The sequence below is a fragment of the Strigops habroptila genome, chromosome 3, assembly GCF_004027225.2.
Source record: "Strigops habroptila isolate Jane chromosome 3, bStrHab1.2.pri, whole genome shotgun sequence".
Taxonomy (NCBI): Eukaryota; Metazoa; Chordata; class Aves; order Psittaciformes; family Psittacidae; genus Strigops; species Strigops habroptila.
This window is the reverse complement of record NC_044279.2, coordinates 79,153,823-79,165,651: the sequence shown is the minus strand read 5'-3', so window position 1 is coordinate 79,165,651 and position 11,829 is coordinate 79,153,823. Positions and strand designations below refer to the sequence as shown.

Genomic DNA, 11,829 nt, shown 5'->3' with positions numbered 1-11,829 from the left:
TTTAGTAGAGACTCTACTTTCTAAAAAAGGTGAAGGTAGCCTCATTTAGCTTCCGTGTAGGGATTGCCGCCGGGGGGAGGGGTGTCAACAGAAAATGAAAAATTGTTGTCCAAATCGCCTGAGGTAAGCGCGTTCCGCGTAGCCTGTGCTTACTTTTTCCCCGTGAAGCTCTCCAACGTATCATGTGTGAGTTGGAAACATGGAAAGCATCAAACGGCTAACGGCGACCGCGTGAATCTCTTTACAGCAAAAAGCTCCAAGCCCAGTCCGTTCCCCCTTTGCGTTCTCGTGGGTGACAGAAGAAAGCAAGCCGAGGCGCTTTCACGGTGTTCTCGTTCCTGATCCGTGCAGTCCCGCCTGAGATCCCGAGCGTTGTACCCTGCCCGTGTCGTCTTCCGCTGCCCCGTTGTTCTGCCCCCCCTTAAAACGTACACCTGAGAAACCTGCAGCTGAGCAGGGGGCGGGCAGTAAGACCGAGAGCCGCGCAGCTGCCGGGCTGAGTCCGACCTGAGTGAAAACTGCACGGAGTTCCCCACCAGGAGCGCGCGGCCCGGCCCGGCCCGGCCCTGAACAGCTGGCGGTGGACGGGGATTGGTCGCGGCGGCGCTCGCGGTTCGGCGTCCGTCCTCGCTTCGCTAAGGCGCGCTCCTCCGGCCAGAGCCGGGACTTAACAAAAGGTCGCGGCAGTAGCCGCGCGCGTACCACGATCCTCAACCGAGCGCTGTAACCGAGTGGGAAGAAACAAAGAACCGGCTCGGGGAAGAAAGACGCTGACGTGTGAAAGAGCCTTTGCCAGCAGTCCTCATGCCGGAGAGGGAGGAGGACAAGGGCAGTGAGGGGAATGGGATTCGGAAGAAGCCGAGTCCGAGGCCTGGGCAGCGGGACCCTGCTACACCATCGCTCGCTTACGGAGGTCCTTGTCGCCCCGCCGCCTCTCAGACCGCAGTTCGTGGGGACGGTGAACCGCGAGTTAGCCGACGCTAAAGCGCTCTAGAGGGCCGGAAAAGACCAAGCGCCCGAGCTGTGGCGGGAGGGGGAGCGCGGGCCGGGGCGGTGGCTGTGGAGATGGAGAGGGCGGGGCAAAGGAAGGAAGAGGGAGGGGTTTACCCGCCACGGAGGCGCGAACTTTTCGAGCTCTCAAGTCGCCCAATGGCAGCCGGCCTCGCGCCAGACGGCCAATCGACAGAGAGCTTCGGCTATAAATGCCGGCGCCGGAGAACCGTTAGTCACAACTCGTTTTCTTGTGGGGAAGGGTGCGGAAGTGGTGATCGCGGAGCGATGGCGCGTACGAAGCAGACGGCGCGTAAGTCGACGGGCGGGAAGGCGCCCCGCAAGCAGCTGGCCACCAAGGCGGCCCGCAAGAGCGCGCCGGCCACGGGCGGCGTGAAGAAGCCGCACCGGTACCGTCCCGGCACGGTGGCGCTGCGCGAGATCCGGCGCTACCAGAAGTCGACAGAGCTGCTGATCCGCAAGCTGCCCTTCCAGCGCCTGGTGCGCGAGATCGCGCAGGACTTCAAGACCGACCTGCGCTTCCAGAGCTCGGCCGTGATGGCGCTGCAGGAGGCGAGCGAGGCCTACCTGGTGGGGCTCTTCGAGGACACCAACCTGTGCGCCATCCACGCCAAGCGCGTCACCATCATGCCCAAGGACATCCAGCTGGCCCGGCGCATCCGCGGCGAACGCGCCTAGAGGTGTTTAGAACACTGCCATCTATTTGAGGAAATATTTTAAGCAACACAAAGGCTCTTTTAAGAGCCACTCCATGGGCAGTGAAGAGCTGTAACACTGAACCAAAGTTTTCACTCTTCCAGCACCCACTGAGGCAGCCAAAGACACCCAAAGGCTCTTTTAAGAGCCACTCCATTTTTCATAGGTGTAAACGTACATGACAGCAGCAATAAGCGCCCACATTTCAGAACGCTGTTTCAGTCTTAAAACGCACATTAACTCTCATTATTCAATATTACATGGCAAACATGTCAATTCCCAAGTGCTACAGCTCCTTTCAGCGTACATGGAGTGGCTCTTAAAAGAGCCTTTGGGTCTGTTTGGCTGCCTCGGTGCGTCTGCTGGAGACCGGGAGAGGCTGCAGCAGGAGCCTCAGGCGCGCTCGCCGCGGATGCGCCGGGCCAGCTGGATGTCCTTGGGCATGATGGTGACGCGCTTGGCGTGGATGGCGCACAGGTTGGTGTCCTCGAAGAGCCCCACCAGGTAGGCCTCGCTCGCCTCCTGCAGCGCCATCACGGCCGAGCTCTGGAAGCGCAGGTCGGTCTTGAAGTCCTGCGCGATCTCGCGCACCAGGCGCTGGAAGGGCAGCTTGCGGATCAGCAGCTCTGTCGACTTCTGGTAGCGCCGGATCTCGCGCAGCGCCACCGTGCCGGGACGGTACCGGTGCGGCTTCTTCACGCCGCCCGTGGCCGGCGCGCTCTTGCGGGCCGCCTTGGTGGCCAGCTGCTTGCGGGGCGCCTTCCCGCCCGTCGACTTACGCGCCGTCTGCTTCGTACGCGCCATCGCTCCGCGATCACCACTTCCGCACCCTTCCCCACAAGAAAACGAGTTGTGACTAACGGTTCTCCGGCGCCGGCATTTATAGCCGAAGCTCTCTGTCGATTGGCCGTCTGGCGCGAGGCCGGCTGCCATTGGGCGACTTGAGAGCTCGAAAAGTTCGCGCCTCCGTGGCGGGTAAACCCCTCCCTCTTCCTTCCTTTGCCCCGCCCTCTCCATCTCCACAGCCACCGCCCCGGCCCGCGCTCCCCCTCCCGCCACAGCTCGGGCGCTTGGTCTTTTCCGGCCCTCTAGAGCGCTTTAGCGTCGGCTAACTCGCGGTTCACCGTCCCCACGAACTGCGGTCTGAGAGGCGGCGGGGCGACAAGGACCTCCGTAAGCGAGCGATGGTGTAGCAGGGTCCCGCTGCCCAGGCCTCGGACTCGGCTTCTTCCGAATCCCATTCCCCTCACTGCCCTTGTCCTCCTCCCTCTCCGGCATGAGGACTGCTGGCAAAGGCTCTTTCACACGTCAGCGTCTTTCTTCCCCGAGCCGGTTCTTTGTTTCTTCCCACTCGGTTACAGCGCTCGGTTGAGGATCGTGGTACGCGCGCGGCTACTGCCGCGACCTTTTGTTAAGTCCCGGCTCTGGCCGGAGGAGCGCGCCTTAGCGAAGCGAGGACGGACGCCGAACCGCGAGCGCCGCCGCGACCAATCCCCGTCCACCGCCAGCTGTTCAGGGCCGGGCCGGGCCGGGCCGCGCGCTCCTGGTGGGGAACTCCGTGCAGTTTTCACTCAGGTCGGACTCAGCCCGGCAGCTGCGCGGCTCTCGGTCTTACTGCCCGCCCCCTGCTCAGCTGCAGGTTTCTCAGGTGTACGTTTTAAGGGGGGGCAGAACAACGGGGCAGCGGAAGACGACACGGGCAGGGTACAACGCTCGGGATCTCAGGCGGGACTGCACGGATCAGGAACGAGAACACCGTGAAAGCGCCTCGGCTTGCTTTCTTCTGTCACCCACGAGAACGCAAAGGGGGAACGGACTGGGCTTGGAGCTTTTTGCTGTAAAGAGATTCACGCGGTCGCCGTTAGCCGTTTGATGCTTTCCATGTTTCCAACTCACACATGATACGTTGGAGAGCTTCACGGGGAAAAAGTAAGCACAGGCTACGCGGAACGCGCTTACCTCAGGCGATTTGGACAACAATTTTTCATTTTCTGTTGACACCCCTCCCCCCGGCGGCAATCCCTACACGGAAGCTAAATGAGGCTACCTTCACCTTTTTTAGAAAGTAGAGTCTCTACTAAATTGAAACAATTTGAAGTACATCGTTTACAACGAACTCGTTATAACAGTAACTAGGTTGGTTATAATTAAGAAGTCTTTCACACAAACACCCGAGAAGGAACAGCTCAGAACAAGCCACCACAACATCAGCTCTTCTATTGAAAATGTGGGTGGCTCTTAAAAGAGCCTTTGGCTTAAAACTGTCGGTCTATGAAACTCTACTTGGAGCTGGTGTACTTGGTGACAGCCTTGGTGCCCTCAGAGACTGCGTGCTTGGCCAGCTCACCCGGCAGCAGGAGCCGCACGGCCGTCTGGATCTCCCGAGAAGTGATGGTGGAACGCTTGTTGTAGTGCGCCAGGCGCGAGGCTTCGCCGGCAATGCGCTCGAAGATGTCGTTGACAAAGGAGTTCATGATGCTCATGGCCTTGGACGAGATGCCCGTGTCGGGGTGCACCTGCTTCAGCACCTTGTAAACGTAGATGGAATAGCTCTCTTTACGGCTCTTCTTACGCTTCTTGTCCCCCTTCTTCTGCGTCTTGGTCACCGCCTTCTTAGAGCCCTTCTTGGGCGCTGGAGCAGACTTCGCCGGCTCAGGCATTTCAATCACTGCTACACCACGGCTCTCCCTAATGAACCGACAACGGTAAGCAGAAAGCAAGCGTGAGCGCCCTCCCTTTATAGGGACCGTATGCAAATTAGGGTTTCCTCAAGACTTCGTTTCTATTGGCTGAGAGCAGGTATTTGCAATTCTAGCTCTTAGTACTTCATGACTATTGGTTAGAGTTCGATTCGCGTTTCCATTGGCTGTTTTTGCAGTGTTACCCTCTCAGCCTATCGAAATTGGCTCCTCTCGCCGAGAAGGGATATAAGGGCGCGGTGCGGAGCTGATTTCATTTGTGGACGGCTAGGACTGCTGGTTTCTGAGTTGCTGCGAAGATGTCCGGGCGCGGGAAGCAGGGCGGGAAGGCGCGCGCCAAGGCCAAGTCGCGATCGTCGCGGGCTGGGCTGCAGTTTCCTGTGGGCCGCGTCCACCGGCTGCTGCGCAAGGGCAACTACGCGGAGCGGGTGGGCGCCGGCGCGCCGGTGTACTTGGCGGCCGTGCTGGAGTACCTGACGGCCGAGATCCTGGAGCTGGCGGGCAACGCGGCTCGCGACAACAAGAAGACGCGCATCATCCCGCGGCACCTGCAGCTCGCCATCCGCAACGACGAGGAGCTCAACAAGCTGCTGGGCAAGGTGACGATCGCGCAGGGCGGCGTGCTGCCCAACATCCAGGCCGTGCTGCTGCCCAAGAAGACCGACAGCCACAAGGCTAAAGCCAAGTAATTGCCGAAGAACAACGCTCGGGAAGATATTTCCCCAGAGAAACCCAAAGGCTCTTTTCAGAGCCACCAACTAATTCAGAAAAAGAGCGTGAACTTCATTAAATAAAAACAGTAAATAAAACGCGGCGCCTTTTCTAAGCGCTTGGCTGTTGCTGACCGTGAAACACTCGCTTCCGTGGTGGGGACGTAGCCCCCTGAAGCACCGTAGCCCCGTGCAGGAACTGCCTCTACTCCTCGTCACCGCCCCACCGGAACTCGTGACTGGAGGCGGGGCTGGATTGGGGCTCCGGGATGCCGCTTAGCTCTTGTGCCGCAGCCAATCCCCGCGCCGTGCGGGTTTTCCGAAGCCACCAGCGCGCTGATTCCCTTCCCGGGTAAGCGAAGGGAGCTTTAAGTCACCCCTGTAATCATGTTTCCGCTCCGTTCGCTCACCTGCTCCCGACTGGAAAAACCAACTCTGCCCTTCCCCTACAACCCTCCCCCACTATAGGAGAAAGATACCGCATTTCAGCCCTTTTCGAGAAAAAGTGGGTGGCTCTTAGAAGAGCCGTTGGGTTTAAGTGCGGGACAAGACTTTTCTTCCACGGGGGCTTACTTCTTCTTGGACACCGCCCTCTTCGCCTTGGCTGCTTTCGGCTTGGACGCCTTCGGCTTGGCAGCTTTAGGCTTCACCGTCTTCGCCTTGGCCGGGCTCTTTGCTGCTGCTGCTGCCGCCTTCCTCGGCTTGGCACCCTTAATCGCCGCCTTCGGGCTCTTGGTCGCCTTCTTGGCCGCAGCAACCGTCGACTTCTTAGCTTTCTTGGGGCTCTTCTTCGCTGTCATCGCCGCCTTAGGCTTCTTGGCGGCGCTGGCGGGCTTCTTGGCCACCGGCTTTCTGGGTTTAGCAACAACTACCCGCTTTTTAGAGGCTTTTTCTTTCACCTCTCCCGGCTTCTTACTTAGGCGGAAAGAACCAGATGCACCAACACCTTTGGTCTGCACCAAAGTGCCTTTGCCCACGAGGCTCTTGAGCCCCAGCTTGATGCGGCTGTTATTCTTCTCTACATCGTAGCCACCGGCAGCCAGCGCCTTCTTGAGCGCGGCAATAGAGAGCCCCTTACTCTCATTGGAAGCTGACACGGCTTTGATAATCAACTCGGTGACGCTGGGGCCCGGGGGCTTCCGAGGTTTGGAGCCGCCCGCCGCCTTCTTCGGCTTCCTAGCGCCAGCTTTGGCGGCGGGGGCCGGGGGTGCGACGGTCACAGCAGCAGGAACGATCTCCGACATACTGAGTGCACAACTTTCGGTGGGGTCAACCGTCGCGGCGCCCCCATTTATAGCAGCGCGGCACGCACTGATTGGTGCCGCTCGGACGCTCCGCCCCGCCACCGCCCCGCGCTCCGCGCTGGTGGTTGTGTTTCTTGGGGCATAATAAAGTGCTTTTTTTGTACTTTATCTGCCGTGAACTCGCCCCCTTTCCACACCCGGGGTCCGTGTAAGGGTCTGTTTTCGTCTGTTGGTGTTTTGTCGCGAAAAGAGTGGAATTTGAGTAGAGAGGAGGCGATAAATGCCGAGTCCTGGAACCGAACGGACCTCCGGAGAGGGAAAGTTTTGTTTTTCTTTGTAAATTAAAAAAATCCCTTTAAAGTTAACGTGAGGCAGAACACTCAGCGTTAATGTTTAGGGGGTCTTTTTTGCGTCAGAGAAGAAAGCGAACAGTTAGAATCTCATTCTTTAAAATAAAATGCTTTTAAAGAGGGTGACGTAGCACAAACTGCCCCGAGCCGCCTCTCCGCTTTTATCACCGAGGTTTATATCTCTGGCTGCTGCGAAACACTCGATTAGGGATGTTTCCCCCCCGTCCTTCCAAAGATAAAGTTTCTGGAGGCTATGGGTGAAATAATAGACAGCACATACTTTATTTATCTCAGAATGGGCTACTTTCTCAGCAACCCTATGCCGTCCTTCACATAGCAAAAGGCTTTTTGATGTTAATGGAATAAATCGGGACATGAAGAGGAAAAATGAAAAGGTTTGTCTCGAATCACTGAGCTTCATGTAAGTCTCTGACATACAGATAGAGACCACACTCTAAATGAGGTACACAGTGCTATTTCTCTAAAATCTGTTAGTATGATTCCGTAACATGGAGAAAAAACTGGCAGAGATTGAGTCTTCAAGAAATGTGAAAGTACCATTTTGTTCATATTTTGATGCCAAATTATGAAGAAAGATCACAATTTTTGCTAACTGCTCTTTTGCCAGGTTACAGATCAACTCACAGCAGTTTCTGTACATAAAACCTTTGGCTGCAGCACAAAGTGATGCAAAGCTGTTTAACCACAATGCAGTGACTATACCAGCAGGCACACCTCCTTATCAGCTAAAACTTTGTATATATTTTTGTGTCTTTGGCAGGAGTTCCTAATTCATTTACCTTGAAGTTTAATGGCCATAAGCCAGTTTAGCAACATCATATTGCTTTTGTATTTGATGTCTATGAACTGCACTTGCACAGCTTACGTATGATGTTGAACAGATGATCAGCTTCACTATTTCAATGAAGTGCAAGATCTGTGACTGGAAAATATGATCTCATTCCTCTCTCATTCCACTACAGGGAAAGCAAATGAACCTCTTGAAGATTTTGGGTGACCTTTCATCTTCAATTAATTCACAAAGTCCCACTCTTTAAAACTTCATATGGGCAGTTTGACCCTTTCTCACATATTTATGGTAAAAGGACTTTAGAAAAATAAACATTTTTTTTTCTCCCACTCATGATTTCTTTCTAACTCTTCTTCATCGCTGAAGTCTCCTAGCTGAGGAGTTATTCTTGGGACAGTGAGGGCAAATAAGGTATCAAATACAGCAAATCTGGATCTGGGCTTTCAAAGCTTTGCTGGAAGCAGGATGGCTTATAGAGCAGTGTTAACTGGGAATTTTATAAAGGCAAGAGAACCTGACCGTAACATATTTACTTCAAGTAGTAATAGGGGGCATAAAGAATTGAGTAATGAAATTATTGTCTCCTAAAGTTTTCTCACATCGGGTGGATGACTGTATGTCTGCTCTGTCTCATCTAGGTCAGATAAAAGCTCTGATGTCCTTCAAAACCCAAACTTGTGACCCTGTCTGTAAACTGAATCTTTTTATACTCACCAACTCTTTTCACATGACCAATGCCAATACTGGAGTTGGGACAGAAGCCTTTCTACCTCACAATAAAGCAATTTCCCCCATTCTCTGCAACTCTTATTTGGCAAGAGTAATCATACAGCACAATAGCACATTTTCCTCCAATGTGTAACTGGATATTCTCAAGACTGTTTTCCTTACACACACATAGTCAGATGGAATACAGCTCTATGTCTTCTAAATCCTGTATAGCAGTGACAACTATAACACAGGCCAGGACATCAGTCTGCAGATGGGGACAGGATCAGACCTGGTGAGGGGCTCTGGGGTCAGACACAGTCCTGGACATCAGGCATCTTCCTAGTGCAGAGGGGCCATGGCCAGGCAGGGCTGTGGGGAGCTGGAGACCAGCCCTGTTGCTGCATTGCTGGGGTAGAAACTGATGACCCCAGGGGTGCTGAAATGCGGCCCTGGGACCTAGGTAGGGTGGGAGAAGTGACCAGGACATGCTAGGAAGGGACAGGCCCAGGAGATGCTGGGAAGGTTCTGCCCTGACAGGACCCCTCCTTGGTGTAACAGGGACTATAAAATGCTCTCAAAGCTCCTGTTTCAGCATCTCTCTAGATCCAGACAATAAAGAGTGACTTTGGACAAGTTACATGCAAATGTTTGATTACAGACTTGTGCATTTAATTTATTAAAAAACTCTACTGCCACTTCCACAGATAATCATTGATACTGGAGGTAGTCACTAGCTTAAGGTTCAAGACAGCTGAGAACAACAGTTCCTGCACCTCCGTTTAACGATTCCCAACTCTTTTGTCATCAAACATATCAAAATGTGGGAATAGCTTGGCTTGGAATAGGGCCCACAGTGGTCAGTTGGACCTGAACCACCCTTCTGCCTTCATTTCATTGACCCTCACAGGGAACCATCTCAAGAGGTTTTGTACTATCAGCAGCCAACTAGCAGTTGCCAGACTGTCCTTTTAAATAACAGCATTTCCATCCCCTCCAGCACAGTCACAAAACCCCAAAGGAGCCAGAAGAAAAAGACCTTTGTTCCACCTTTTAGCTGCTATCTGGAGAAAATGCTGACCCACAGTTTTGGTCTGGGTGACAATGTACATGTCTCCCTAAGTACTGGTGGGAGTTCCCATCCTTTCCCTTCCTACTCTGAACCATGATACTCATGTCACAGTGGTGCCTCAGCCAGGTTTTTTCCTCTAAAAAAGTTGGTCTCAAAGTTCTGGTGGTGTGCAGCCCTTGGGGTTCACCTGCTCCCCATCAGTGTCCACCCTGGGCAGGGAGAGGATAATTGCCTTTGCTTGCTATCAGCAGCTAAGTGTATAAGCTGTGCTCTGGTTAATCTAGACACTTATGAGCTGCCTTTTGGATCTAGTTAACCTCTTCAGTGCTGTGATCCATGGACTGGGAAAAGACCTGTTTGCAGAAGAGGACTCACTACATTTAGACAACTCTGCAGCCTCCATGGAAAGCTGCATCACTAGCTTTTTTCCTCCTTTACTAAACGACAAAGTTGATTCTTCTCACTTCCCTTCTCCCACCATCAGTGACCTCATAGTGGCTCAGCACCGGTGGACAAACATCCTTGAGGGAGAAGAGATTGGCCCCTCTCTGTGTGTTGCAGGAGGGCAGGGACTGAAGATGACGTTCCCTGCACTTTTACTAGAGGACGCTGGGATGCAGAGTCTGCAAAGGAAAGGAGCAGTTTGGCACAGATGTCCAGCAGCTGAAGCACTGCCCTGAGCTAAGTGCAAAAATAGCTGCTGGCAGCAATGACCTGTGAAAACAGGGGAGCTGCATGCTGCTGGGCAAGCAGACGTCTTCAGAGAAGACCTGGAGGAAGAAGCATTCTTCTGGTGGGTTGCTTTGCCACCTTCTTTTTGAACATATGTAGGGTTGTTATGTAAAGTGCTTAATTTTGGGACCCTGAATACACATATCTCTTATTCCTTTTCCACTAAACTCCTCTGGCTGATGAACTGATGAACTTGAGCTGATGAACAGCTTCTAAGAGGTTTTTAAAAGTTACCTGCACAAAGCAATCTCTTTCCTCATTGCTGGCATGTATTACAGCTATCCCATCCTTTCCATATTCAGAAAAAACCTAAATTTCTTCCAAGGGCCTTCCCAGGGAAAAAATTCTGTTGGCCTAATGATGCCTTTTCTTTTCCAAGAAATATAAATACAAGGATGTTGTGGCCTTGAAGGCTGAATTAATATTCCTCACATTAAGTTCTCTAGAATCAGAAGTATGAAATGCACTTTAAAATGGGAAAGTCTCACCCTCCAGTCTTGAAGAGGCCCAGAACAAGGGATTTTAAAGTCATGGCCAGATCAGTGTTACAAAAGCTGTGCTAGGTCACAGGATAGCCTCAGGGAGCAAACACTCCTCTGCAACTGAGGCCACCTACATCCACCATTTGGCTCTGCAGGGGAGTCAGTGAGCAAACCATCAGCTTCCACCTCTTGTCTTCTGCCACATCAGGTGATAACAGGCACCTCCCAAGTTTGTTGAGATTGCTGCAGAAAAGCAAGAAAGTGTGAATTGTCTGTAGCTTCCTATTGGTAATCAGAGGTCTTGGATCCAAAGCGATGTGATTTTTGAGTATACATCAGGAAATGAGTCAGCCAACTTATGCTTCCTGAAACAAGAAAGGTGGCGAGAAGTAGGCAGCCTGATCACCAGTGCCTACTTACAGTCTACTATGCTAAGGAGGAAAAGACTCCTACTGACGAGGAGGTTTTGGGGAAAGAGACTACTTCTTGCTAGGATCCTTCATGACAACCCACCGTGGGAAGACTGGCCTAGAGTGCTTCAGGTACAATGCTTGGTCTGTACCAAAGCTGAAAGAACGATGCTCATCTTCAGACACCTCTCTAAAAAGGCACAAAATAGAGCAACATACTTGCTTTCTGAAACCTGATCCAGCTCCCTGACTGTGCTGTGTTCAGGCAAGGGATAATCTTCCCAGCTGTTTCTTTGAGCTTATTTTTAACAAGCTCAAGGTTTCCAAAGTGCCAAAGTGTACCAGTAAAATGTGCCAGTGTTCCTGTTTTGTTCCTCAGGCTTTAAGCCCTGATGTTGAGACAATCACAGCACTGATTTGGTTCCCTGACCTTCTCTTTTAATGCCAATGTCTTGTCCTTGGTAACACTGTCCTGGAAAATGTCACTACTGCTTGGTTTTCCCCCACACCTCACTTAAAAAGCTTGCTTACAACCATCTGCATGCTCATAGCCAGAAGTACATTTCTCTTTTGATCCAGACAAGGTCCATCCCTTCTGTGCAAGTGCTCTGTAGTACAGAAGTGTTCCCAGCTTCTGCTGAAACCTTATTCTCAGCCAGGTTATGAAACTACCCTCCATGTCCCACCCTGGTCCCAAGCAGCATACTGGGAGCTTTTTAGCAGCAGGCAGGCATAAACACTCTGTTTTCATCTTCTTCCCCAGGAGCTTGCACATTGCAACCAAAGCTTTTCTCCTTCCTTTCACTGACACAGGTACTGAAGTAGACTGTGACAATGCAGTCCTCTCTGGCTTATCCTAGAAGCCATCCGTGCACCCTGTGAAGTTTGTCATCTTCATGTCCTT

The 11,829-nt window shown here is 52.7% G+C and overlaps 5 protein-coding genes across 9 annotated transcripts in view; 2 read left to right on the top strand and 3 right to left on the bottom strand.

Annotated features, from left to right (window-relative positions):
• Nucleotides 1-4,421, bottom strand: part of LOC115605898 (histone H2B 1/2/3/4/6-like) — a 103,047-nt gene extending 98,626 nt beyond the window's left edge. For 3 of the 4 annotated variants that reach the window (XM_030481001.1, XM_030480998.1, XM_030481000.1), the window contains exon 1: nucleotides 3,991-4,421. In XM_030481001.1, coding sequence (XP_030336861.1) covers nucleotides 3,991-4,367 — 377 coding nt within the window. In that variant the 5' untranslated portion in view covers nucleotides 4,368-4,421. Of the gene's footprint in view, nucleotides 1-1,704; nucleotides 1,711-2,536; nucleotides 2,543-3,981 lie in introns of all 4 variants that reach the window. The other variant, XM_030480997.1, reaches the window with a different exon arrangement.
• The window catches only part of LOC115605886 (histone H3), a 38,479-nt gene extending 26,932 nt beyond the window's left edge, over nucleotides 1-11,547 (bottom strand). The window contains exons 1-2 of one of the 2 annotated variants that reach the window (XM_030480981.1): nucleotides 11,543-11,547; nucleotides 2,094-2,527 (exon numbers count right to left, since the gene is read on the bottom strand). In XM_030480981.1, coding sequence (XP_030336841.1) covers nucleotides 2,101-2,511 — 411 coding nt within the window. In that variant the 5' untranslated portion in view covers nucleotides 2,512-2,527; nucleotides 11,543-11,547 and the 3' untranslated portion in view covers nucleotides 2,094-2,100. Of the gene's footprint in view, nucleotides 1-2,093; nucleotides 2,542-11,542 lie in introns of those variants that run through there. The other variant, XM_030480980.1, reaches the window with a different exon arrangement.
• Nucleotides 1,234-11,282, top strand: LOC115605885 (histone H3). Its single transcript, XM_030480979.1, has 3 exons — nucleotides 1,234-1,693; nucleotides 3,573-3,574; nucleotides 11,271-11,282. Exon 1 carries the CDS (start codon nucleotides 1,279-1,281, stop codon nucleotides 1,687-1,689), a length of 411 nt encoding a protein of 136 aa, XP_030336839.1. The 5' UTR covers nucleotides 1,234-1,278; the 3' UTR covers nucleotides 1,690-1,693; nucleotides 3,573-3,574; nucleotides 11,271-11,282.
• LOC115605894 (histone H2A-IV) lies at nucleotides 4,478-5,268 on the top strand. Its single transcript, XM_030480993.1, has one exon. The coding sequence runs from the start codon at nucleotides 4,706-4,708 to the stop codon at nucleotides 5,093-5,095; it is 390 nt and encodes a 129-aa protein (XP_030336853.1). The 5' UTR covers nucleotides 4,478-4,705; the 3' UTR covers nucleotides 5,096-5,268.
• On the bottom strand, nucleotides 5,553-7,848 carry LOC115605882 (histone H1.10-like). Its single transcript, XM_030480976.1, has one exon. It carries the CDS (start codon nucleotides 6,358-6,360, stop codon nucleotides 5,686-5,688), a length of 675 nt encoding a protein of 224 aa, XP_030336836.1. The 5' UTR covers nucleotides 6,361-7,848; the 3' UTR covers nucleotides 5,553-5,685.
• Nucleotides 11,548-11,829: the final 282 nt, after the last annotated feature.